The sequence below is a fragment of the Vigna umbellata genome, chromosome 8 (assembly GCF_029865625.1).
Source record: "Vigna umbellata cultivar VRB3 chromosome 8, Vumbellata_1.0, whole genome shotgun sequence".
Taxonomy (NCBI): Eukaryota; Viridiplantae; Streptophyta; class Magnoliopsida; order Fabales; family Fabaceae; genus Vigna; species Vigna umbellata.
In genome coordinates, this window is record NC_142172.1 from 21,547,574 (window position 1) to 21,570,789 (window position 23,216).

At 38.9% G+C, this 23,216-nt stretch overlaps 2 protein-coding genes across 3 annotated transcripts; both read left to right on the forward strand.

Moving 5' to 3' along the window:
- Positions 1-68: 68 nt before the first annotated feature.
- LOC124822542 (glutathione S-transferase L3-like) lies at positions 69-10,578 on the forward strand. Of its 2 annotated transcripts, none has more exons than XM_088097510.1 (10): positions 69-218; positions 321-395; positions 479-539; positions 617-703; positions 812-910; positions 1,018-1,120; positions 1,205-1,281; positions 9,805-9,912; positions 10,063-10,143; positions 10,261-10,578. In XM_088097510.1, exons 1-10 carry the CDS (start codon positions 208-210, stop codon positions 10,276-10,278), a joined length of 720 nt encoding a protein of 239 aa, XP_087953636.1. In that variant the 5' UTR covers positions 69-207; the 3' UTR covers positions 10,279-10,578. The 2 variants fall into 2 exon arrangements, with proteins under 2 accessions (XP_087953636.1, XP_087953637.1); XM_088097511.1 differs by having other exon boundaries at positions 73-218; positions 10,233-10,578.
- Positions 10,579-17,940: 7,362 nt separating this feature from the next.
- Positions 17,941-18,540, forward strand: LOC148194250 (uncharacterized). Its single transcript, XM_088097156.1, has one exon. The coding sequence runs from the start codon at positions 17,941-17,943 to the stop codon at positions 18,538-18,540; it is 600 nt and encodes a 199-aa protein (XP_087953282.1).
- The last annotated feature ends 4,676 nt before the right edge of the window (positions 18,541-23,216 follow it).

The following is a 23,216-nucleotide window of genomic DNA, read 5'->3' on the forward strand; positions in this document are numbered from 1 at the left end:
AAAAAATAACTTACAGATGATTGTTCTTGATAAGATTCGGTTAGACTAGGGGATGAATCCTGGTACGACTTCAAGAAAAAAAAACCTAAATATCAGTTGGTGGGACCCATACATAGGAAAGACAGCAGCATAAAAGGACCAAACTCGCTTGAACTTAGACAACATTCTGGTTCTGTCCACTGAATCCTTGATTTTCTGTGAAGAGCAATGGCCACATTGTAAGAAAGCTCTCCATTCTCTATATTCTGTTACCTTCTTGTTCCAAAACTACCCTCTTTTTTGATGCGCTCTCTCTCTCTCTCTCTCTGTAACTTTCACAGTGGCGCGCAAGGTGTTCGTCCTCCTCCATTGACATCCACCTCCGATCAACCTCCTCTTTTTGATGGCACCACCAGGTTCTCCAAAATTCACTTTCTCTTTCATGTTTTTTGCTTCAATTTTCAGATGTCCAAGTCCTTACTTTTTTACCATTCCTTAGGTTGTACACCAGTTATGGTTGCCCCTATGCACAACGTGTATGGATCACTAGGAACTACAAGGTTCTTTCTTCAATTTTCCTCTGTCTACAATATTCTAGTCATACATTTAATTCTCATGCTGGTAACTGACACCATAGGGGCTACAAGACAAGATCCATTTGGTCCCTATAAACCTTCAAGACAGGCCAGCTTGGTATAAGGAGAAAGTCTACCCTGAAAATAAGGTAAGTAACTTACACAAATGAGGGTAATTAAAGGGTTATATTTTGCTATGTTGATTTGGTTTGTTTAGCAAGTTGAATTTGTTTCCCTAAAATATGATTTATTTGTAGGTGCCATCATTGGAGCACAATGGCAAGGTTCTGGGAGAAAGTCTTGATTTGATCAAGTATGTAGATGTCAACTTTGAAGGGACACCTTTGTTTCCCACTGTAAGAACTAAGCACTGCACATTACTTCTGTTTTTTCCCTTAATGGCCTTTTCATCTTTTCTTAGTTGTTGGAGTAGATTAACAATGTTAAGTTGAAATTATTTTAGGATCCTGCCAAGAAAGAGTTCGGTGAGCAACTGATATCCCATGTTGATACATTCACCAGAGACCTGTTCGTTTCATTGAAAGGAGATGCTGTACAAGAAACCAGTAAGCGCGATATTCAAGTTTGTAAATAGAGGAAAGTTTTCTTTTCCTTCATTCTTTGGTCCTTAAAATGGTGATTTAAACCAGGTTCTGCTTTTGGATACTTGGAGAATGCTCTTGGTAAATTTGATGATGGGCCATTCTTGCTTGGTCAGTTAAGTTTGGTAAGTTGAAATCAACTCAGTGATCTTCAGTTTTCATTTTCCTTGTAAAGTTGTTGTTTTCTGAACAATCACCGATTCTTGTGGTGGTTGTTAGGGAGTGGAAAGTCTACGAGAGGAGAAGGAAGAGTTAATGTCCTAACTGTTTTAGCAGTTAGGAGAGGCAGGAAGTTAAGATTTGTATAAATAGAATTCGATACTTTGTTTTAGGGGTTGGAGAGTAATAGTTTGTATAGACAGGACACATTGAACTGAGGAGGGGGATTAGGCTCCCGTTTATAGTTTGCGTTCTTGATTGTTAGAGTTGAGTGACTGTTTTAGGTAGGTTTCATACCGAGAAACCTATCAATTCGTCCGACCTGCCTGATCCAATTGGGAGAGAAAGGTGCAACGGAGGGGAGAATCGACGGACGATTAAATGTAGTAGAGGGTCAAGTGGAAGCCATGGAAATTGCAGTGGACAGAATGAAGGCGGAGACAGCAGCGCTGCGTCAAGACTCTGCAGCGATACGCCAAGATTTGCAAGAAGTCATGCAAATTCTGGGCGAACGGAAACGAAACCAGGAGGGACACTCGGATGGGAGTCAAACGTCTGTTAACGAGAACCGGCGGGGTAGACGAGAAGAAGATGATGGAGGGAGAGAAGTCGAATGCCAGGATGGGCAACTCAATTGGAGGTGTTAGATATATTATATCTTTTATCTTTTAATTAGTTTGTTATTATTTCTCATTTGTATTTTGGGCTTAGCCCATATTTCTTCTATTATAAATAGAGAACCCTATGTGTGTATTTTACACAAGGGAGATTAATCTAAATATAGTTTTTCACTGAATTCAACATGGTATCAGAGCAGGCTCTCTGATCTCTTCTCGTGACCTCTGCTGTCTGCCGGCGGCCGGCAGCCCCTAAAATTTCAGTGGACAGCCCTTTCTTTTCTTCTTAAATCTGTGCCACAGTCAATACCAGTGCAGCCAGTCGCCTCTGTCGTCGACCATCGCCTCAGTTTGGATTCCCAAGATCATAGCAGAGTTCCATATGACCAGCACAGGAGGACATTCGGGTGTGTATAGAACTTACCACAAGGTTGCCCAGTCATTGTATTGGATAGGCATGAAAAAGTCAATCACTGACATTGTGGCTGGTTGTTTGATATGCCAACAACATAAATACTTGGCATCCTCTCCTCAAGGGCTGTTACAACCCTTACCCATACCTCACTCTATCTGGGAAGAAGCGAGTATGAATTTTATAGTCAAACTGCCTAAATGACAAGGGTATGATGCTGTGCTGGTAGTTGTAGATCGCCTCAGCAATTATTGTCATTTCTTACCTTTGAAACACCCTTATTCAGCACGCACCATAGTAGAAGTGTTTGTTAGGGAGATAGTTCGGCTACATGGAGTGCCAGTCTCCATTGTTAGTGATCGGGACCCATTATTTCTAAGCGTTTTTTGGAAAGTTCTTTTTAAGATGCAGGGGACATAGTTGAAGATGAGTACTGCCTATCACCCTGAAACATATGGGTAGGCTGAAGTTTTAAACAAGATATTGGAGGGTTATCTGAGGTGTTTTTGCTCGGAGCAACCAAAAAGCTGGAGCTCGGTACTCCCTTGGGCTGAGTATTGGTATAATACTAGCGCTGCGAAATGCACTCCTTTCGAAACAGTTTATGGCAGAGCTCCTCCTTTCATAAACCGGTTCATTCCAGAGGAAACTCCTGTGGAAGCTATAGCCCAAGAGTTGCAAATGCGTGATGAGGCCCTTAAGCAGCTCAAATTCCATTTGACCCGAGCCCAGGACTTGATGGCAAGATACGCGAACTGAAAGATGAAACCAACAGAGATTAAAGTTCATGATTGGGTATAGTTAAAGATTAGACCCCATAGACAGACTTCTATGCCTTCTAGACTGCATCCAAAACTTGCAGCAAGATTTTTGGGCCATTCCAAGTCATACAACAAGTAGGGGAGGTTGTGTTTGAACTCAAATTACCAGACACAGCCAGGATCCATCCAGTGTTTCATGTGTCTCAACTAAAGAGGGCAGTAGGTGCAAAGAATGTGGAAAAGGAACTGCCATCGGACCTGCAGGCGGATGGGCCAACATTTTGGCCCCTTAGAATTTTGGATAGGAGGCAGACGCAGCAAGGGAAGGAAATGGTACAACAGATATTGATTGAATAGTATGAGAAATAGAGAAGATTGGGAGAGAATATCCCTTGTGTGTGTTGCATACACATAGGGTAATTTATTTATATTGTAAGATATGGGCCAATGCCCTTAATACATAATAGACTAAGCCCAAATAACAGAAACACACATCTTAACATCTAACACTCCCCCTCAAGCTGGAGCATATAAATCATATGTTCCAAGCTTGTTACAAAGATAATCAATTCTAGGTCCTCGTAAGGACTTAGTGAATATGTCTGCCAACTGGTTGCTTGAGTTAACAAACTCAGTCTTGATATCTCCGGATATGATTTTTTCTCGAATGAAATGACAATCAACTTCAATGTGTTTGGTTCTCTCATGGAAGACAGGGTTAGAGCTAATATGGAGAGCAGCTTGATTATCACATATAAGTATCATGTGAGTGACATCTCCAAATTTCAATTCACTAAGCAATTGTTTAAGCCACACAAGCTCGCAAGTAGCTGATGCCATAGCTCTATATTCTGCTTCTGCACTAGACCTTGCCACAACACTTTGCTTCTTACTTTTCCAAGATATCAGGTTGCTACCAATAGAGACACAATATCCAGAAGTAGACCTCCTATCAGAAGGGGAACCAGCCCAATCAGCATCTGAATAACAAACAATTTTTGTATCGTTGTTAGGGCCATATAGCAAACCTTTTCCAGGTGATCTTTTAATATACTTCAGTATGCGAACAACTGCCTCCCAATGGTCTTCACATGGGGAGTTTAGAAATTGACTCACCACACTAACTGCGAAAGAAATGTCAGGACGCGTAACAGTAAGATAGTTTAATTTACCAACTAGTCTTCTGTACCGTTCAGGATCTGAGAAAGGCTCCCCCTGATTTGGTAGGAGTTTGATGTTAGGGTCCATAGGTGTCTCAACAGATTTACAATTCATTAACCCTGTTTCCTCCAAGATGTCTAACGCATACTTCCTCTGAGATATGACAATACCATCATTGGATTGTGCTACTTCAATACCCAAAAAGTACCGGAGTTTGCCAAGATCTTTGGTTTGAAAATGATGACAAAGGTGTTGTTTCATCTGAGAGATGCCAAGATAGTCGCTTCCTGTGAGAACAATATCATCGACATACACTATTAAGTAGATACATCCAGCACTCGAGTGGCGATAGAACACCGAATGATCTGCTTCACTGCGAGACATACCAAATTGTTGAACAACACAACTGAATTTACCAAACCAGGCCCGAGGAGACTGTTTTAGGCCATATAAGGATTTGCGAAGACGACATACCAATCCAGATGACTCCCCCTGAGCAACAAAGCCAGGCGGTTGCTCCATATAAATTTCTTCATGCAAATCACCATTGAGGAAAGCATTTTTGACATCAAGTTGGTAAAGAGGCCATTGGCGAAGGGCGGCCATGGCAATGAAGAGGCGAACAGAGGTCATTTTTGCCACTGGAGAAAAAGTATCACCATAATCCAAACCAAAAATCTGTGTGTAGCCTTTGGCAACCAGTCGAGCTTTCAGACGATCAATCGTGCCATCAGGACCAACCTTGATAGCATACACCCACCTGCAACCAACAACAGACTTTCCAGATGGTAATTGGACCAGCTCCCAAGTTCCACTTTCCTGTAAAGCACTTAATTCATCCATCATAGCTTGACGCCAACCAGGATGAGTTAAGGCATCACTCACAGATTTGGGAATTGACACAGAAGAAATGGATGAGAGACAAGTATAAAAAGATGGAGATAATCTGTTGTAATTAAGAACAGTATAATGGGGGGAAGGGTTACGGGTAGAGCGTATACCTTTACGGAGGGCAATAGGCAAGTCAGACTCAGTTGCTGGAGCCGGAGGAGACACATGAGGCGGCACCGGAAGTGAGTCATGAGGGAGACGATTACGGCGACTATAAACCTGAAGGGGTGGAGGTGAAGGATGATCCTGTGGTGAAGGAGAGTCTAAAGAAGGAGAAGACAAAATGGGTGGAGCATCACCAGGAGGATCACATATAAGAGGAATATCAACAGTAACAGGGAGAGGTACAGAACTAGAAGATAGATGTGAAAAGTAAAAAGAAGACTCATCAAAAGTGACATCAGCAGAGATAAAATGACGATTGAGGGAAGGGGAAAAACACTTATAGCCCTTTTGTGACCGTGGAAATCCTAAGAAGACACATTTGTGAGACCGAGGAGATAACTTATCAAGACCAGGACTAAAATCATGAACAAAACATGTAGACCCAAAAACTCGAAGAGGTAATGGATGCAGAGGGTCTTGAGGAAATAAGATAGAATGAGGGATTTTGTTATCTAGGACGGAAGATGGCATGCGGTTGATAAGATAACATGCTGTGAGAACTGCATCACCCCAAAAACGGGAGGGTACTTGACCATGAATAAGAAGTGTACGAGTTGTTTCAATAAGGTGTCTATTCTTGCGCTCAGCCACCCCATTTTGTTGAGGGGTATAAGCACATGAGGTTTGGTGAAGAATGCCATGAGAAGCCATAAACTGTTTAAACGGTTGAGAAAGGTATTCACGGCCATTATCACTACGTAAATTTCGAATAGAAACCCCAAACTGTGTTTTTATTTCATTGAAAAAAGATTGAAAAATAGAAAACAACTCAGAACGATTCTTCATTAAAAATAACCAAGTACATCTGGAATAGTCATCAATAAAGGTAACAAAATACTGAAAACCTAAAATGGACTTAACACGACTAGGTCCCCAAATGTCAGAATGAACCAATGAAAAAGGAGACGACGCCCGTTGTGAGACACTACGAGGAAAGGAACTACGAGTATGCTTCCCTAACTGACAAGACTCACACGACAAACTTGATAATGTGGACAACCTTGGGACAAGTTGTTGTAGTTTGGCAAGACTGGGATGACCGAACTGAGCATGAAGAAGGGATGGTGACTCCATGACAACGCCAACATGTGGAGAAGGGCGGAGATGATAAAGGCCATGAGACTCACATCCTGTGCCAATCATGTGTTTCGAACTCCGGTCCTGCAACCAAACAGAATCTTTAGTAAACGAAATAACACAATTAAGAGTACGAGTTAAATGACTAATGGACAATAAGTTGAAGGGAGACCCAGGCACATAAAGTACATGATCGATGGATATGGATGGAAAAATATTAACAGTACCAATACCATGAGATGAGACTCTAGACCCATCAGCCATTGTTACTGAGGGTAAATTATTCGGACATGACAAGGAAGAAAACAAGGACTTGTTACCAGTGATATGATCTGTGGCGCCTGAGTCAAGGACCCAAGGTCCAAGGGAGTGAGTTAGACCAACAAAAGGTGTACCTGTACGTGCAACAGATGCAGATGTAGTGGAACCAGAGTGCTGATGATCCTCATACCATTTGAGAAATTCGTTAAAGATTGCAGGTTTGTCTACGATATTAGATGAAGTAGGATGGTCTGCAGACGGTGATCGGGGAGGTGGATCAGAATTTGCCATTGCTACAGGTCGAGGAGGACGTCCATGGAGAGCATAACATCTATCAATTTTGTGGCCTAACTTGCCACAATGGTCACATTTTGGACGTCCTTTACTTGGCTTGCGAGACCGACTTCGATCATCACGTTGAGCAGCCATAACAGAGGAATCATCAGTATGAGGGGATGTCTCAGTGACGGGTTTGCTCGGTATACGCAAAAGAGCAGAACAAGTAGAAGTAAAGTTGGGTATGACAGGAGAACCCAAAATCTGATCACGGACATGAGAAACATCATCAGAGAGTCCGTATAATGCCAACAACATGAAGAACTTTGATCGCTGTTCCAATTCTTCAGCAGGAGTGGAAGCAGGAGGTAATATATCATTAAAGTCATGAAGAAGGGCATGAATTTTACCCAAATATTCTGCCATAGGACCAGGATTGCGCGGACCAATAACAGTTAATAGGTCCTGACAAACACCATAAAGACGCTGAGTGTCATTGGTGTATAACAACTTCGCTTGTGCCCATACTTCTGAACATGTTTCATAGGATCGAAACATTTGTTTCAGTGAGGAGTGAATGGTGGACTTTATAACAATGCACAACTGAGCATCAATTTTCATCCAGCGGGAAGTGTCATCTATGGGAGCAGTAGTCACATTTTGAGTAAGATGATCTAAGTACCCTTGACTCTTCAACCAAAGTTTGATGTCGGACGCCCATGTTGCATAATTTGTGCCATCTAACTTGTCAATGGATAAGTGTACATTCACATAATTGGTATATATTGAAGGATCAGAAGATGAGCCACCAATAGAGGTGTTTGTAGACGAGGAAGACGCCATAGGGAAGGAGAAACCCTAAAAATTCAAAGTGCTCCGATTGACGCAACGACCACAGATCTAGAAAGAGGGCGAGGAGGCGATCACGGCGGTGCTGATCGGCGGCGGAAAGCTCCGGCGACGCGCCGGCACGCGCGGCGGCAGCGGCGGCAGCGGCGACTCTTGCGGCGGCGCGTGGAGGCGCGTGGGAGGTCCGTTCGCCACGATCTTCGTACGACGGTGGTCGCCCGGCCGAGACGATTCCGATGGTGTGGTCGCCGGTCGATTCTGGAACTCCGGCGGCGGCGGCGGCGGCGACGGCGACGGCGACGGCGGCAGCAGCGACGGCGGCAGTGAGGGGTGCCGGAGACCGTGGAGTTGACTGGAACTATTCCTGTGCTCTGATACCATATTAGAAAGTGGGTTTAAAGCCTAACTCAACCCCACAAAACCGGCTTGTAAGGTGAGGTTTGCACCTCACTTATATATTATAAATTGGCCTTATCTCTAGTCAATGTGGGACTTCCAACACACCCCCTTCACGCCGAGGTATAGACATCTCGTGCGTGATAGTAGAAATTGGGTGGTCCGATAACGGCCCGATAGCGGGTGGAATAGAAGAAGAATGCCCACTTAGAACTCGCTAGGATAGGCTCTAACCATGGCTCTGATACCATATGAGAAATAGAGAAGATTGGGAGAGAATATCCCTTGTGTGTGTTGCATACACATAGGGTAATTTATTTATATTGTAAGATATGGGCCAATGCCCTTAATACATAATAGACTAAGCCCAAATAACAGAAACACACATCTTAACATCTAACAAATAGCATGAAGGAGGTAGAGATGGAGCGACTTGGGAAGATGCCTTAACTATCAAAGACCACTATCCAGATTTCATCCTTGAGGTACAACAGATATTGATTGGGCCAACATTCTGGCCCCTTAGAATTTTGGATAGGAGGCAGACGCAACAAGGGAAGGAAATGGTACAACAGATGTTGATTGAATAGCATGAAGGAGGTAGAGATGGAGCGACTTGGGAAGATGCCTTAACTATCAAAGACCAATATCCAGATTTCATCCTTGAGGACAAGGTTGATCATCAGGCGGGGTAATGTTAGGGAGTGGAAAGTCTATGAGAGGAGAAGGAAGAGTTAATGTCCTAACTGTTTTAGCAGTTAGGAGAGACAGAAGTTAAGACTTGTATAAATAGAATTCGGTACTTTGTTTTGGGGATGGAGAGTAATAGTTTGTATAGACATGACACATTGTCCTGAAGAGGGGGATTAGGCTCCCGTTTGTACATGAACCTTGTTGAATTGAAATATAGAAACATATTCTTTTACAGTTTGCGTTCTTGATTGTTAGAGTTGAGTGACTGTTTTAGATAGGTTTGAAACCTATCAATGGTGCTTGTGAATTATGATATCATATCTTAAATTATCATTATATGGGTTTCATACCCAGAAACCTATCAGTGGTGCATGTGAATTATGATATCATATCTTAATTAAATTATCGTTATAGCATTAGTTTCCCATTTCATCTTGATTTCTTAGGCTTAATTTTCATATTTCTTTATTTTATCAGGATCCGTTTCCTTAGTTAATCACCACCAGTAAAATTACGGTTTTTGTTTTAAATTTCTCCTTAAAACACTTACAGAAAAAATAAGATAAAATAAATTTTACCTACACACCAATTTGGAAACACTATAATGAGATAACTTTAAAAAATTATTTTATACATAAACTAGTTTTAACTTAAATAAAATAAAATTTATTTTACTTGTAAATGTTTGTAAAAAAATTATCCAGAATTTTGGACTATTACTATACAGTTAAATATGTTAAGATATTAATACATTTCTATGGTTGTTAATTGATATCAATGAATATTTCAATATCTATCTCTTCCTCCCTCTATCTAAAATACAACATTCAATATGATGAAACTCATGATTTAATCCTTGGTGTAGTATTTGATAAAATCAATGTCTCTGTAGATTTTTTTCTTATAATTTTTAAATGATTTTATAATCAGGTGGATATAGCATATATTCCATTTGTTGAAAGATTTCAAATTGTCTTTGCTGAGTTGTTCAAACATGACATCACAGAAGGAAGGCCTAAACTTGCAATATGGCTTAAGGTACTCATTATCAGTGTAAAATTTCTTCCATTCTTTGTGGAAACAGCACTTTATTCATATGATGAAGTTTGTTATTTGCTGTATGAGTGTCGACAGATTGTTTCCATTTGATAAGAAGAACCCTTGTGAACGAAAATGTTTCTTTTACAGGAGCTGAACAAGATTGATGCTTATACAGAGACAAAAGTTGATCCACAGGAAGTCATTGATCTTTTCAAGGAACGTTTTCTGGTACAAAAATATATTTCTAATCTTTTAACTAGTGATTTTGAAGAACTGTGATGGCTTTTTTACTATTTTCTTTGCTACTTCCCCTGCAGCCTAAACAGTGAATGCTTGATGCTTCAGGCTTCCGCTAAGATTTAGACTCTGCCGATAAAGCGTTCTCTGCATTGATGGGAGCACATGACGCATCTTCAATCAAATTATCTGTGTTTAGACTATGCCAATAAAGCATCCTCTGCATTCATGGCAGCACAGGATGCATCTTCAATCAAATATCTGTGTTTATTTGCTAGAGTTGCACGAGTGTTTGATGTGATAGTTATGTTCATTTTTCAGCTTGTTTCTTTGATGTCATAATAAGGTTTATGTACCAGCTTGTAGTCACGGTTGATTATATTATACAATTATCCTATGTTATATTACGTACAAAGCTTTGATCTAGTGTTATGAATGTTATATCACGTCCTAAGCTTTGATCAAGTGTTATGAATGTTAGACTGTGAATTCAAACATTTGATTTTAAACAGGAATTACAATCAGAAATAACAAAAACAAATGGCATAAAAAGCCATTAACTTCAAAAGCAATACTCAAAACATCCAGGTAAACAAACTAAAACAAACAAGTAAAACACATGACACTAGACTGTAAACACAAGACCCTTCTTCTGTTTCAGATGACTCCACAATCTTTTTATCAGCACTACTCTTTCCACTTTCAGAATCATCAATAGAAGTATCTCCAAAAGCATTTATTCTCAGTGCATAGTTCATCTTCTGATGCACCTCAGAGAATGATCTTTGAAGCATTATCATTTTCTCATCCAGTCTTTTGAATCTTTCATCCACAAATTCTTCAAATCTTGTTTCAAGCATGAACTTATATTTTGAAGAGTCAATATTTAGAGGATTCATTTCTTCAGTGCTAGGAATATATTCATCCTTGAAAATCCAGCCTTCTTTAACTTTTCTAAATCCCACAGAATCTAAGAACAATTTTTCGAAAACGTTCTTATTGTTGCAGCAAATAGTCCTTTCTTTTGTGATATCCACATTCTGCATTCTTAAGATTCTGCTGATGAAGACACCATATGGTAGATGATACTCCTTTTGTTTTGCAATCTTTAACATGTAATCACCAATCACAGAAGACCAGTTTGTTGGAGTACCAGTTTGTTGGAGTACCAGTTTGCAATGCATACAACAGATATATATCCTCACCATTTAATAGTGATTGAACTTCATCTCTCGGGAGTAATATCCATGTGATCATATATGCACACAAGCTTTCTTCCTTGCTTAAATTTTCAATTCCAAAGGATTCATATTTTTCGACCATGTCTGAATTCTTTAGGAAATTGTTATAGATTTCAGTTTTGTAGAATCCTAGAATGCCTAGATGAGCCTTCATTCCTCCTTCTTGAAATCCAGCAACATATTTCCATATGAGAGGATCAATGCTGATATTCACACCTTTCACTCTGGAGGTGAGACAGTTACCCTCGTTTTTTTAGATTTGAATAGAAAACCTTCACAAGGTTTGGATAGCAATCCCCTTGAAGTTCAACAAATTTGGTCAGACCAGCTTTCTCCAACCATTCTTTGAACAAGAAACCTTCATTGTAGAAGAATAAAATGCTCATGCATTTGTGCCTGATCACTTCCTTGTAACCCCACTGGCATATGAAATCAGTGTGTTGATCATCATCACTGAACCAGTCAAATGAATTCGCTTCCCTTCTAGAAGATGATGAACGCTTTCCTGGGCGAGAAGATGAGGCAGACATCTTGCCAATACTTTGTAAAGAATGTAGAGACTCTTTGACAGAAACAAGGGTTTTGCATATTACAACTCTAGTCATGGTATACATATATCAAGGCGCGAAAGCTCAAATCACCAATAGGCCCCTTATTTAAATTTTCAAATACAGAAAGCCCAAAATAGAGATATCAAATCGATTTCATTAAGTCCACACTCGACTTTTGTATGACAGCAATTTTAAAAACAGAAACACACATACAATAACATATAATTGATTCCACACTTAATCCAATCGATTAAAAGTCGTAAAAATTGATTTTCACATAATGCAATCTCAATCAATCAATCAACAAAAAATCAATCATCAAACAATCATTTAGATACATATCATTCATGATGCAATGTGAAAATAATTGTTACCGCTTGTAGATACTCAAGAAATTTAAGGTAATCAAGTTAGCTCATCCTTGAGTTCTATACTACTACAGCAGTTGCTCCTTTCCTGTATAACAGTTAAAAGGTTTTGACTGTTATGCCCATTTGAATTTGGGTCTTATCTTGTTAGTAGCAGGAAGTTGTTCCTTGGGAACCCATTTGTACTTTCCCTTTGGAACACCAACATTTCTAAAATAACAATTTCTTAATGTGTGACCAAGTGTATTGCAGTAAAAGCGTGCATTAGTAGTAGGTTTACTCAGATCAATAAATTTCTTTGAGTTTATCCTATTACTTTTAGCTTTATAACCAATACCTTGTTTGTAGATAGCTCTTCCAGATGATCTCAACACATCATCAAGATTTTCTTTGCCTTGAGTGAATTGTGCCAATGTGCTGGTTAAGTACTCAATTTTCTCAACATGTAGAGGATAGTTCTCACAATCTTTCTCAATAATTTGTACTTCATTCTCTACTGTCTTTATACATTTTTGAGCTTCTTCAAGATCTTTTTCAAGCTTTTCATTATCTTGCATAAGATTATCAATTCTGTATTCATAATCTCTTCTCTTAGATGATAATCGATTGACCTTGTACTGAAGTCGCATGGCCTCTGCATGAACCTCTTGAAACACATCCAGTAGCATGTGGTACTTGACTTCTATTGGTTCATTTTCAAATTCTTCATCACTATCATAGTTTGATTGTGCAGAGCCTATCATGAAGCATATATTTGATTCTTCTTCATGATCAAAATCTTCATCACTGAAAGAATCTTCATCACTGTTTTCATCATTGGAAGAATCTTCATCACTGTTTTCCCAAGCAGTATAAGCTTTCCTTTGCTTCCTGTTCTTGTCCTGAGGATACTTGGAGAATTCTTTCTGATTGTTCTTCAAGTCTGGACAGTCAGGCTTGATATGGCCATCCTTTCCACATTCATAGCATTGAACAATGTTGCTTCTTGAATTCTTCTTTCCTCCTCTTGAGAAACCCGCATTGTTAGTTGCAGAATTTTTATTTTTCATGAAACTGCAAAATTTTCTTACCATCATATTCATCATTTCTTTTTCTGGTATATCTGCATCTGAATCAGTTTCAGATTCATGAATCTTTGTAGCTTTCTTGCTTGTGGCTTTTAGAGCAATCGATTTCTTCTCTTCAATTTCTTCTTCCTCCTTTAGCCTTCCAAGCTCCAATTCATGTTCTTTGAGTTTTCCAAACAATGTAGCCATGTTCATGCTTGTAAGATCTCTTGATTCAGATATAACAGTGACTTTCGGTTGCCAGCTTCTATTGAGGCTTTTCAAGATCTTCGGTTAGTGTAGAAGCAATATCCTGAAAAATTCATCCATGGTTAATGCAGAAGCAATAACATTTCTAGCCTTAACAACATATTGAGCTCTTCGGTTCTCATCTTGAGTCCACTCAGAAAAGTTTTTCAAAACAATTTTTCCATTAACAACATGAGTTGGCTCAAATGAATCGTTTAGAGTTGCATCCCAAACTCCTTTATCCACGAATTCAAGAAAGATTTGCATCCTAATTTTCCAGATAGCATAGTTTTCTCAAGCAAATAGTGGTGGTCTATTTGTGGATGCACCTTCACCAAAGGTTTAAAAATTAAAAGCCATTTTTCAAGATCAGTCGATTTAAAGAAAAATATAATCGACTTGTTTTTAAAATATCTTATGAAAACCAATTCTGGTGCCAATTGTTGAAAATAGAATGGCTTAATTTCTCACACCAATAGCGGGGGTGAATTGGTGAAATGTAAAAACAAAGTTTTCTCTAAATCTCTTTCGCAAAGTGGATGCCTTTAAAAGCTTTCTTGAAACGCAAGGAAAAAGATTTGTTTATGCAATGGAAATTAAATCGATTGAATACAGTAAGAGATCGACTGAATAAAGGAGTGTAGGGATAAAAAGATCAAACGCTGAGTTTTTATACTGGTCCGGCCAAGCCTACATCCAATGTCCTTTCAACCACAAGAAGCCAATGCACTATAATGATCAAGGTTTTTACAACAAGGCTATTATAGCGACCTCACGTCAAAAATATAAAACACCTTTATAACCCTCTAATCAAAATATAGGCAGTATACAAACAGACTAGCAGCAAGAATCCCCTCTCCTGCAATCCAAACCCTTTGAGCCACGCTCAAAGTCAAGAACGCAACACGTTCTTCTTCATGTATTCATAATAGGGAACCTCAATCCAATCTTCACAAGATTATAGGCTCTGATCTCTCAGCTACACCCAATGTGCAAATATGATCAGCCTTTGCAAGTGCAGTTAACTTGCTCTTCAAGAATTCACAAGTAGATGATCACCACGGTCACTTCCTGTTTCTTGGAGTTCTTTCTCTCTTTCTGTAAGAATGCACTTTCTGCAAAAGATATCACAAACTATTAAATTCACAAAAGTTCTTATAGAAATCAAATTCGCTCAATTTATAGATAAACATAACTCTGACGCATTTTAATCGACTAAGCTACTAATGCAGTCGAATACAACAATTCTGTTATTGCAGTTAGCAGCAATCAATGCAGTTAATTGAATGTAAAATTAATGTAGTCGAATCTCATTTAATGCTTGGTCAACATATTTAAAAATATAGCTGTTGTACCATTTAATACAAGCATTAAGCGAATTTCAAATCTGTAACAGACTTAGTCGAATGCACGTTGCATGTAATCGACTATGTAACATAGTTAAACAAAGTTTTGAAAAACTTTCACTTTGAAAATCTCACAGCTCACTTTGAAAATGGTTTGTGCAAAGCCACGAGTTTTAATCGACTCACCCCATAATGAAGTCGACCTAAAACTGTTGTTTTTCCACCCAATTAAAAGTTCAACATAAGTGCTTGTGGTTTTCCTTTTCTAAAACATCAGACATGCATTCACCAATAAAATCAATTATATAGCACAGTGAAATGCAATGTATCAACACAATCATGTTCTCAATGCTATAAACAGATTTATACAATGGTTAAAACATATAGCATGTAAGCAATAGAACATGTAACACACATAACAGCACATGTGTTATTAATTATGTTTTCATCATAAAAACCAAAAGCTTTGAGATTGTAGTTTCAGCTAAACCAGTGCTCCCCGATCAACAATCTCAACATAGTTTCCCCATGATAATGGAAAACTAAATCTTATTTGTTGTTGGGGAAGATGTAACCTCTAAACTCTCATGTATTTGAATTGATTCTTATTTATTTATGCTTCTTTCATCAATTGTTAGGGTTATTCTTCTTTCCTTTATGCTTGTTATGTTTAACTCATTCATGAAATGATTATTGGTTTTCGTGATATGGACACACACGGGGAAACCTAGATCTGGAGAATTTTCTCCCAAAAGCAGTATTGCATAGACATAGGGATATGAGTTTTGGTCATCTTAAGCTTCTAATCGCAATGCAGAATTAATTGTTAGTGATACAAGACATTCTGATCTAGTAATTAAGGATAAGCTTTCTTCGCCGAGACATCGTGTTTTAAGTAGTTTAGAAAGTGATGTTAACATTTGAATGAAGAAGACGAATTCATATATGCATGAGAGTAAACTAGGTGAAATATAAACCCCAACAACATACTCATCTTATATTTTCAACTTCATCCATTCATTCTAGTGTTTAGCCTCAATTGATCAATTTGCATTCATATTTACGTTCTTGTTTTGCATTCAAAAACCCTAAAATTGTTATTCAAAGTCTTAATTAGTTAAGTAATTACATGACTGTCTAGTGTCGTCAATCTGTTGGGAAACGATACTTGGTCTTACCATTTATTATTACTTGATACGATTCGGTACACTTGCCAATATCTTAACAAGTTTTTGGTGTCGTTGTTGGGGACTCGTGGTTTAAACTATACTTTTGTGTGATTCTTTTTATCTTTTTATCTTTAATTTTTATCTTTTTTTATCTTTAATTTTATCTTTTTTATTTGTTAGTGCTAATTTGGTGCTCTAGTGTTTTGTTCTCTAGTGTATGCAGGGTACAATTCGGACTAGAAGCACAAAAGTCTCTGAACCTCTTCTTGTAGGTCTGGACAACAGTAGCAGAAAAAGGAGAAACAGGACGTCCAGAGAACTTTTCCCTTCTGTTGAGACTCTTTTACAACCTTCACCTCAAAGATCTGACCAGGAAACATAAAATATCGCCGAAGAGCAGAATGGTAGACGTACCCTGGCAGATTATGCAACAGTCATTGGCCCTCATCATTTTAATAACATTGCAAGGCCGAGGGTTAATGCTGCAAATATGGAGATGAAGCCTGCTTTGATTCAATTGGTGAAGAGCAACCAATTCAATGGATTATCACATGAAAATCCATATAAGCATCTGACCACAGTCAATGAAATATGCAATACTGTGAAGATCAATGGTGTGCCACATGAAGCTATTAATGTGGGAGGCAATGCTAAGATGTGGTTGAAATCTTTTCCAGAGAACAACTTTACTGAGTAGGAAGTTGTGGTTGCAAAGTTTCTAAACAAATATTTCCCACAGTCAAAGGTGAACAAAGGTAAGCAGGAAATTTCTTCTTTCATGTAGGGCATGGACGAAACATTAGGTCAATCATGGGACCAATTTAAAGGCTTGCTGAGAAAGACGCCTACTCATGGTTTTGATGAACCTACAGTAGTCATTCTATTCCTTGGAGGTCTAAGCCCACAAACTAAATTGATGCTAGATGTCTCACCTAGAGGTAATATCAAGTACAAGACTCCAGAGGAAGCTTATGATTTGATTGAAAATATGGCTAAATATGATAATGAGATGCATAGTGAAAGAACTAAACTTCAACAAAAAGGAGTTCTACAACTACAATCTCAAGATGCTCTACTGGCACAAAATAAGATTATGACTCAACAACTAGAGACTCTAATGAAGAAAATCTCTCAATCGCTAAAGGAATTGCAGAATGTTTCTCAAGCTCAACATCAACTTTGTGAGTTGTGTGGTGGAGATCATATCAATGGACAATGCGCCATGCAAGCTATTATCCAAGAAGAAGTCAATTTTATGGGTAATCTGGGCCACCAAGATAACTACAACCAAGGGTTGAAACCTCACCCAAGCATGGGTCAAGGGCAAGCTGGACAATTAAATAGACCACCACAACAACAATGACAACCACAACCATCCTTATTTGACAAGACTACAAAGATAGAGGAGACACTCCAACAATTCATGCAAGTATCAATCTCCAATCACAAAAGTAGTGAAGTTGCCATTAGAAATTTGGAGATACAGGTTGGTCAATTAGCTAAAAAGTTGGAGGAGATGCCTAACAGGAGTTTTGGGGATAATACTGAAGTTATCCCTAAGGAGGAGCGCAATGCCATTATGACTAGAAGTGGCACAATGTTAGATGAGAGAAAAGTTGAGAGAAAAGAAAAAAGTTGTGTTGAGTGAAAAAGAAGAGATGAATAAAGAGAGAAAAGAAGAGGCTGAGAGAAAAGAAGTTGAGAAAGATGAGAGGAAAAAGAAAGGAGAAGAGGATGAGAGAAAAAAAGAAAAAATAATTGAGAAGCCCCTTCCTTATCCAAAAAAAGATTGAAAAAGAGAAACAATTTGGGCGTTTCATGGAGATCTTCAAGCAATTAGAGATTACTATGCCCTTAATTGAAGCACTGCAGCAAATTCCTGCCTATGCTAAGCACATAAAGCAATTCCTCAACAAGAAGAAGAAATATTTAGATGAGGAAACAATTGAAGTGCAGGTCAATTGTAGTGCCATTATGCAGAAGACTCTCCCTTCAAAATTCAAAGATCCGGGAAGTTTAAATATATCTTGTACCATTGGGAATCATGATATAGGGAAGGCTCTAGTTGACTTAGGGGCTAGCATCAACCTGATGCCCCTATCTTTGCTCAAAAAGATTGATGGTCTAGAGGTCAAACCCACAAGAATGATGTTGCAAATGGCGGATAGGTCCATCAAGCATCCTTATGGTGTAGTGGAAGATGTTGTGGTTCAGATAGATAAACTCCAATTCCCAGTTGATTTTGTAGTGATGGAGATGGGGGAGAATGTAGAGATACCGCTCATCTTTGGAAGACCATTCATGAAGATAGCCAAGGTCGTAATTCATGTAGATGATGAAGTTTTAACATTGAAAGATCAAGATGAAGAGGTGACTTTTAATGTCTTCAATGAGGTGCATCCAATTCAAGCAAAATAGGCTAGACCTAAAGCACCAGATGACGTTTGCTCAGTAACTAGTTTACCTGATCAAGCTGCAAAGTTGGTCAAGAGGGATCATAATTGTTTCTCTCCAAAATTGAAGGAAGAGGATAGGGATAAAGAAGAACTAGTTCACCAAGACTCTGTGCTGGAAAGTAATGAACCCAAGCCTGGCCAATTGATAACAGTTGAAAAACTGTTATTTTTGTGCTTAAAACTGATACTAAAAGCAACCTTTAACACTTAGAAACTAGCTTGGAATCATGTTTTTGTTCATATTTTTGGAAATAAGAGAGCTGGACAGGTTTATGCTTGATTTCAGTGTTTTATGCAGGTTTTAAGGTGAATTTGGTGAAAGAAGTGAAGAAGGATAGATATGGAATCATAAAAGAATTCAAAAAGTGCAAAAGGAGAAGTCGCAACTACCGCTCAGCGGCAGTTTACCGCTGAGCGGCACTCAGAAACCCATGTTGGCTTCGCTGAGGGGTGAAAATGACGCTGAGGGGAAGAATCAATCTCACGCACTTACCGTTGAGCGGCACTATTTTGGGCTTGGGCCTAATTTTCTGTAATATTACGAACAGTATATAAGCTTTAGGTCTTCCTAGGGTTGGTATCTTTGGCTGGAGACGAAGCAAACACTCTCTTTTCCACCCCTTGGAGGAAGATCTTGGATGCTGAGGCTACCTACTCATCCTTCTAGGGTTCTATCTTTCATTCTTTCATTATTGTTCATCTAGTTTCACCATGAATATGGTGAACTAAACCTTGTATGGTTGTTGGGGAATCAATGTAGTCTTATGAAACTCTCATATATGGAATTTGTGTTTTAACATCTTATTTTAAGATACATGCTTTCTTTCATCATTAGTTAGGGTTTTTCCTCTTTGCTTAAAGCTTGCATTGTTTAACTCATTCAATGCCATGATTATTGATTTTGTCGATATGGGAACGTACGGGGAAATCTAGATCCGGGGAATTTCTCCCAATAACATATTGGCTAGACATAGGAATATGAGGGTTGGTTGCAGTTAAGCTTCTGCACTTCAGAACTAATTATTAAGGATGCTAGGAATTGTATGAACTCGTAATTAAGGATAGGCCTTCTTGCAAGGTGATTTAGAGAGTGACATTAGCAATTGATGAAAAGAATGATGAATTCCTAAAAGTATATGAGAGTGGATAAGATGAAATTGATAACCCCAACAACATACTCATCCATCTAATTCATTAAAGTGTTTGTATTCCTCTTTTCCATTGATCAAATTCATGCATACATGTTTAATTACTATCTTTTGCATTTAAACCTACAATCAATTATTCACAAGTCTTAAATAATCAACAAATCATATAGCTAACTAGGTCGTGAGTCCTTTGAGAGAACGATACTTGGTCTTACCGAGTTTTATTACTTGATACGATTCGGTCACACTTGCCGAGGGTTAAACAAGTTTTTGGCGCCGTTGCTGGGGAATCGTGGTTTAACTAGTTCATTTGTGTGATTATTGCTTATCTTTGACTTGAATTTTGAATTTTGAAATTTGAATTTCTTTCTTTATATTTCTGTTTTTATTTTATTTTATTTTATTTTCTATTTTTATTTTTTTTTGTTTTCTGTTTTTTTTTTGTGTCAGACCTCGGAAAACCGCACCCAAAACCCCACCTGTCAAACCTCATTAAAACGCACCCAAATCCCTTCTGAGCGGACGCCAGGTGTCAAGAAACGAGGATCCAAAAATCAGATAGTGGAATGCAGGTGTCAGCAGGAGAGTGGACGTTCGTTTTTAAACAAAACTGATTTTATGAAATCCGCGTCACTCTCTGCATGCGCTCTTCTTCTCCAAAAATCTGATTTTTTCCATTCCTCCACCTTCTCTCTAAACAGCTCTCCCTTCTCTCTACCAGAACTCACTCTTTCTTTTCTCCGATCATCCTTCAGGCACCAGTTCTACATTTCCGGCGTAGAGGACGATCGTTTGAACCGATCCGTTTAAGATTCTAAACTGGTAAGTTCATCCTTTCTCCATTCGTGCTTTTTCCGTAACATGCAAACCCAGATTTTTGGTTGCATGAATTGAATCTATCATTCTGAGTAAATGTCTGGTCTATGTGGGTTATAGTTTGTAGAACGTGTTGTAGAACGTTGAGACCTCTGTTAGAAGGAGAACCCTAGCCCATATCTGAGAACGTTCGACCACCTTTAAGAGGTAAGGGAAGCTTATCTAATTTAATTGTATGTTATTGCACGTTCGTTGATAATGAATGTATGTTGCTGAGTGGTTGAATGTATGTATAAAGCATGAATATTGATATGGTTGTTGATGTGAAATATGATTTCTTAGTATGAGATGAAGTTTATAAAGTTATGAAATTATGTATTGATAATCGAGTTGAATATAAATGAGATCTGAATATGAATTCCCCTATGATAGTGTACGTTCGTCATTGAACGGTCCTTGACCGTTCGGTGTTTGTAGTAAACTTTTTTAAAATGGAATTCTTTCATTTGGGAAGAATTCTAGTTGAGGACGAGCGCCTCCTTGTAATAGTGCTATGTTTGAACGTTCGGCCAAACGTAGATGTACCTGAGTGTTACGTGAGGAACTGGAAAATTCTTGTAAACATGTATTGGTATAATTACTTATTCTTCAACACTGTCTCCCACATGTCTTATCATAATTATTATTATTGATGTTTCTATTATAAGTTAAATTAGTGATAGGTCTCAACCCAAGCTCTCGTAAGGAGTGGCGCTCGGTCTTATACCGAACGCTCGTACTCGTTCTTAATTTATCAACCTTGATAAAACAGCGTTCGTCCAATTTCATTAAAATCCCCTTTACCGTGTTCGGTCACTGACCGACATTAGGTTTCTGTATATGAATTATTCTAAGAATGGTTGTTAAACGTCTTGACGTGTCTACATTCATTGGATCCAGCCTAGAGCCCCGTACCTTATTTATTCTTTGAGTATTAGTTTGAACTTACGAGAGTCAGTTCATTCAACTGATTCACGTTGTAAATAACGTTCCTCATATGGTATATGATTGTACTAGGTCTATTCCTAAATCTATTAGTAAACCTTTCGGTCTTATTCTAATTTGGAACGGGCGATTTCTCGGTCTCGTTCTTAGTGTTCAATCCTCGTTCTGAGTGAGGACTGAACGTTTGGTATTTGAAGTTATTAGAGAATGTGATAAAGATGAAATTAAAATGATGGGTGATAAATGATGAAGAGTATATGAAACTGAGGAAATGATGTGAAATATGAACGAGCGTTCCAAGGAGGAACGACTCATGAGTGAAGACTTGAAATTTTGTAAAGTATGACTGTGGTAATGCTAAGCTGTCGGTTCATCCTGATGTTACGTGAGTACTCGTCCTCATGGAGAGGAGGGTAGGTCATGTGTGGGAACGGCAGGAGGTCCTAGTCCTTAGGGGTACTTCGGAGAGATAGGGATAACCTCGGGTGACAGCTGTTGAGTGTATCCCAGTTACTACACCACCCGGGTGCACGAACGTCGTAGCTACACAGATGTCATACAGTCCGGACGGTCAGTCTAGTGATAGGCTTTTGTTTGATTACGTATGTTGAAATTTGCTTGTGTGTTAGATTGTTTAACTTATATGTTGATGCATGAATTAAATTATATAAGCTTACCCTGTGTTTTTCATTGTGTTGTCTTGTTGTACGTCCGTCCTTATCGTTGCAATGATCATCCGTGTGGATGTGAGCAGAAGGAGACGCGCTACTGGAAGAGGCGTTGGAAGAAGAGAACTTGGTAGATGTAGAGGTGAAAACCGAACAGTAGGACGTTCGGCTAATAGTTTGGTTATTGGGTAAGGTGGTCGTTAGATCACCTTTTCTTTTCTTTTGTATGACCGTTCGGTGTGGGTTTTGTAAATCGTTCGGTCAAATTTCGCTTATCTTGTACAGTTAAGATTGTAAATATATGTAAGGCCGTTCGGCCATAACCGTACGTCCTTTTAAATGTTAAGACTGATCTGAGTTATTATTAATTGTAAATATTCTATTATATGGTTTATTGCTATATTTTTGGGATGTTACATTAGTGGTATCAGAGCAGTTTTGTTCTTTTAAGGACACTGTAGGTTATGAGTACACTGTGTTTTTGCTGTGTGCTCGACGTTTGTTTAATGAGTGTTTTGAACTCTTTGAACTTGGCTAACGTTCGTTTTCTCTGCTTCTCAGAGAACTAATGGCACCAAGACCTCCTCCTCAACCACAACCTGCTGATCACGACGTATCCGATAACACGAGGTTATTGGAATCGGTTATTGAGGCGCTGCAACAACAGAACGCTGCCTTGCTGCAGCAAAACACTGCCGCTTTACATAGTCTAGAGGCCGCTTTACATAGTCTAGAGGCCGCACGCGCAAACTCGGAAGCGACTCAGAGACAATTAATGGAGATAATAGCAACTACGAGGAATACCTCTGGAGCATCCACTTCCAATGCTTCCCATCCAACCGAGTGGAGCTTGGAAAGCTTCCTTCAACATCATCCGGCCAAGTTTAATGGGATGTGCCTTCCGGACGAAGCTGATCAGTGGCTACGAGATATGGAGCAGATCTACAATGCCAAGAGGTGTCCTGACGACAACATATTGGCGTTCACTGAATACTTACTGACCAGAGAGGCTAGCCATTGGT

What these genes read in the sequence shown, in the direction of transcription:
- LOC124822542 (XM_088097510.1), top strand. An exon ending in AAGTCTACCCTGAAAATAAG is followed by an intron (nt 704 to 811) that starts GTAAGTAACTTA and finishes ATTTATTTGTAG; the next exon opens with GTGCCATCATTGGAGCACAA. An exon ending in GGACACCTTTGTTTCCCACT is followed by an intron (nt 911 to 1,017) that starts GTAAGAACTAAG and finishes AAATTATTTTAG; the next exon opens with GATCCTGCCAAGAAAGAGTT.
- LOC148194250 (XM_088097156.1), top strand. Translation starts at nt 17,941, where the DNA reads ATGGAGATCTTCAAGCAATTAGAGATTACTATGCCCTTAATTGAAGCA.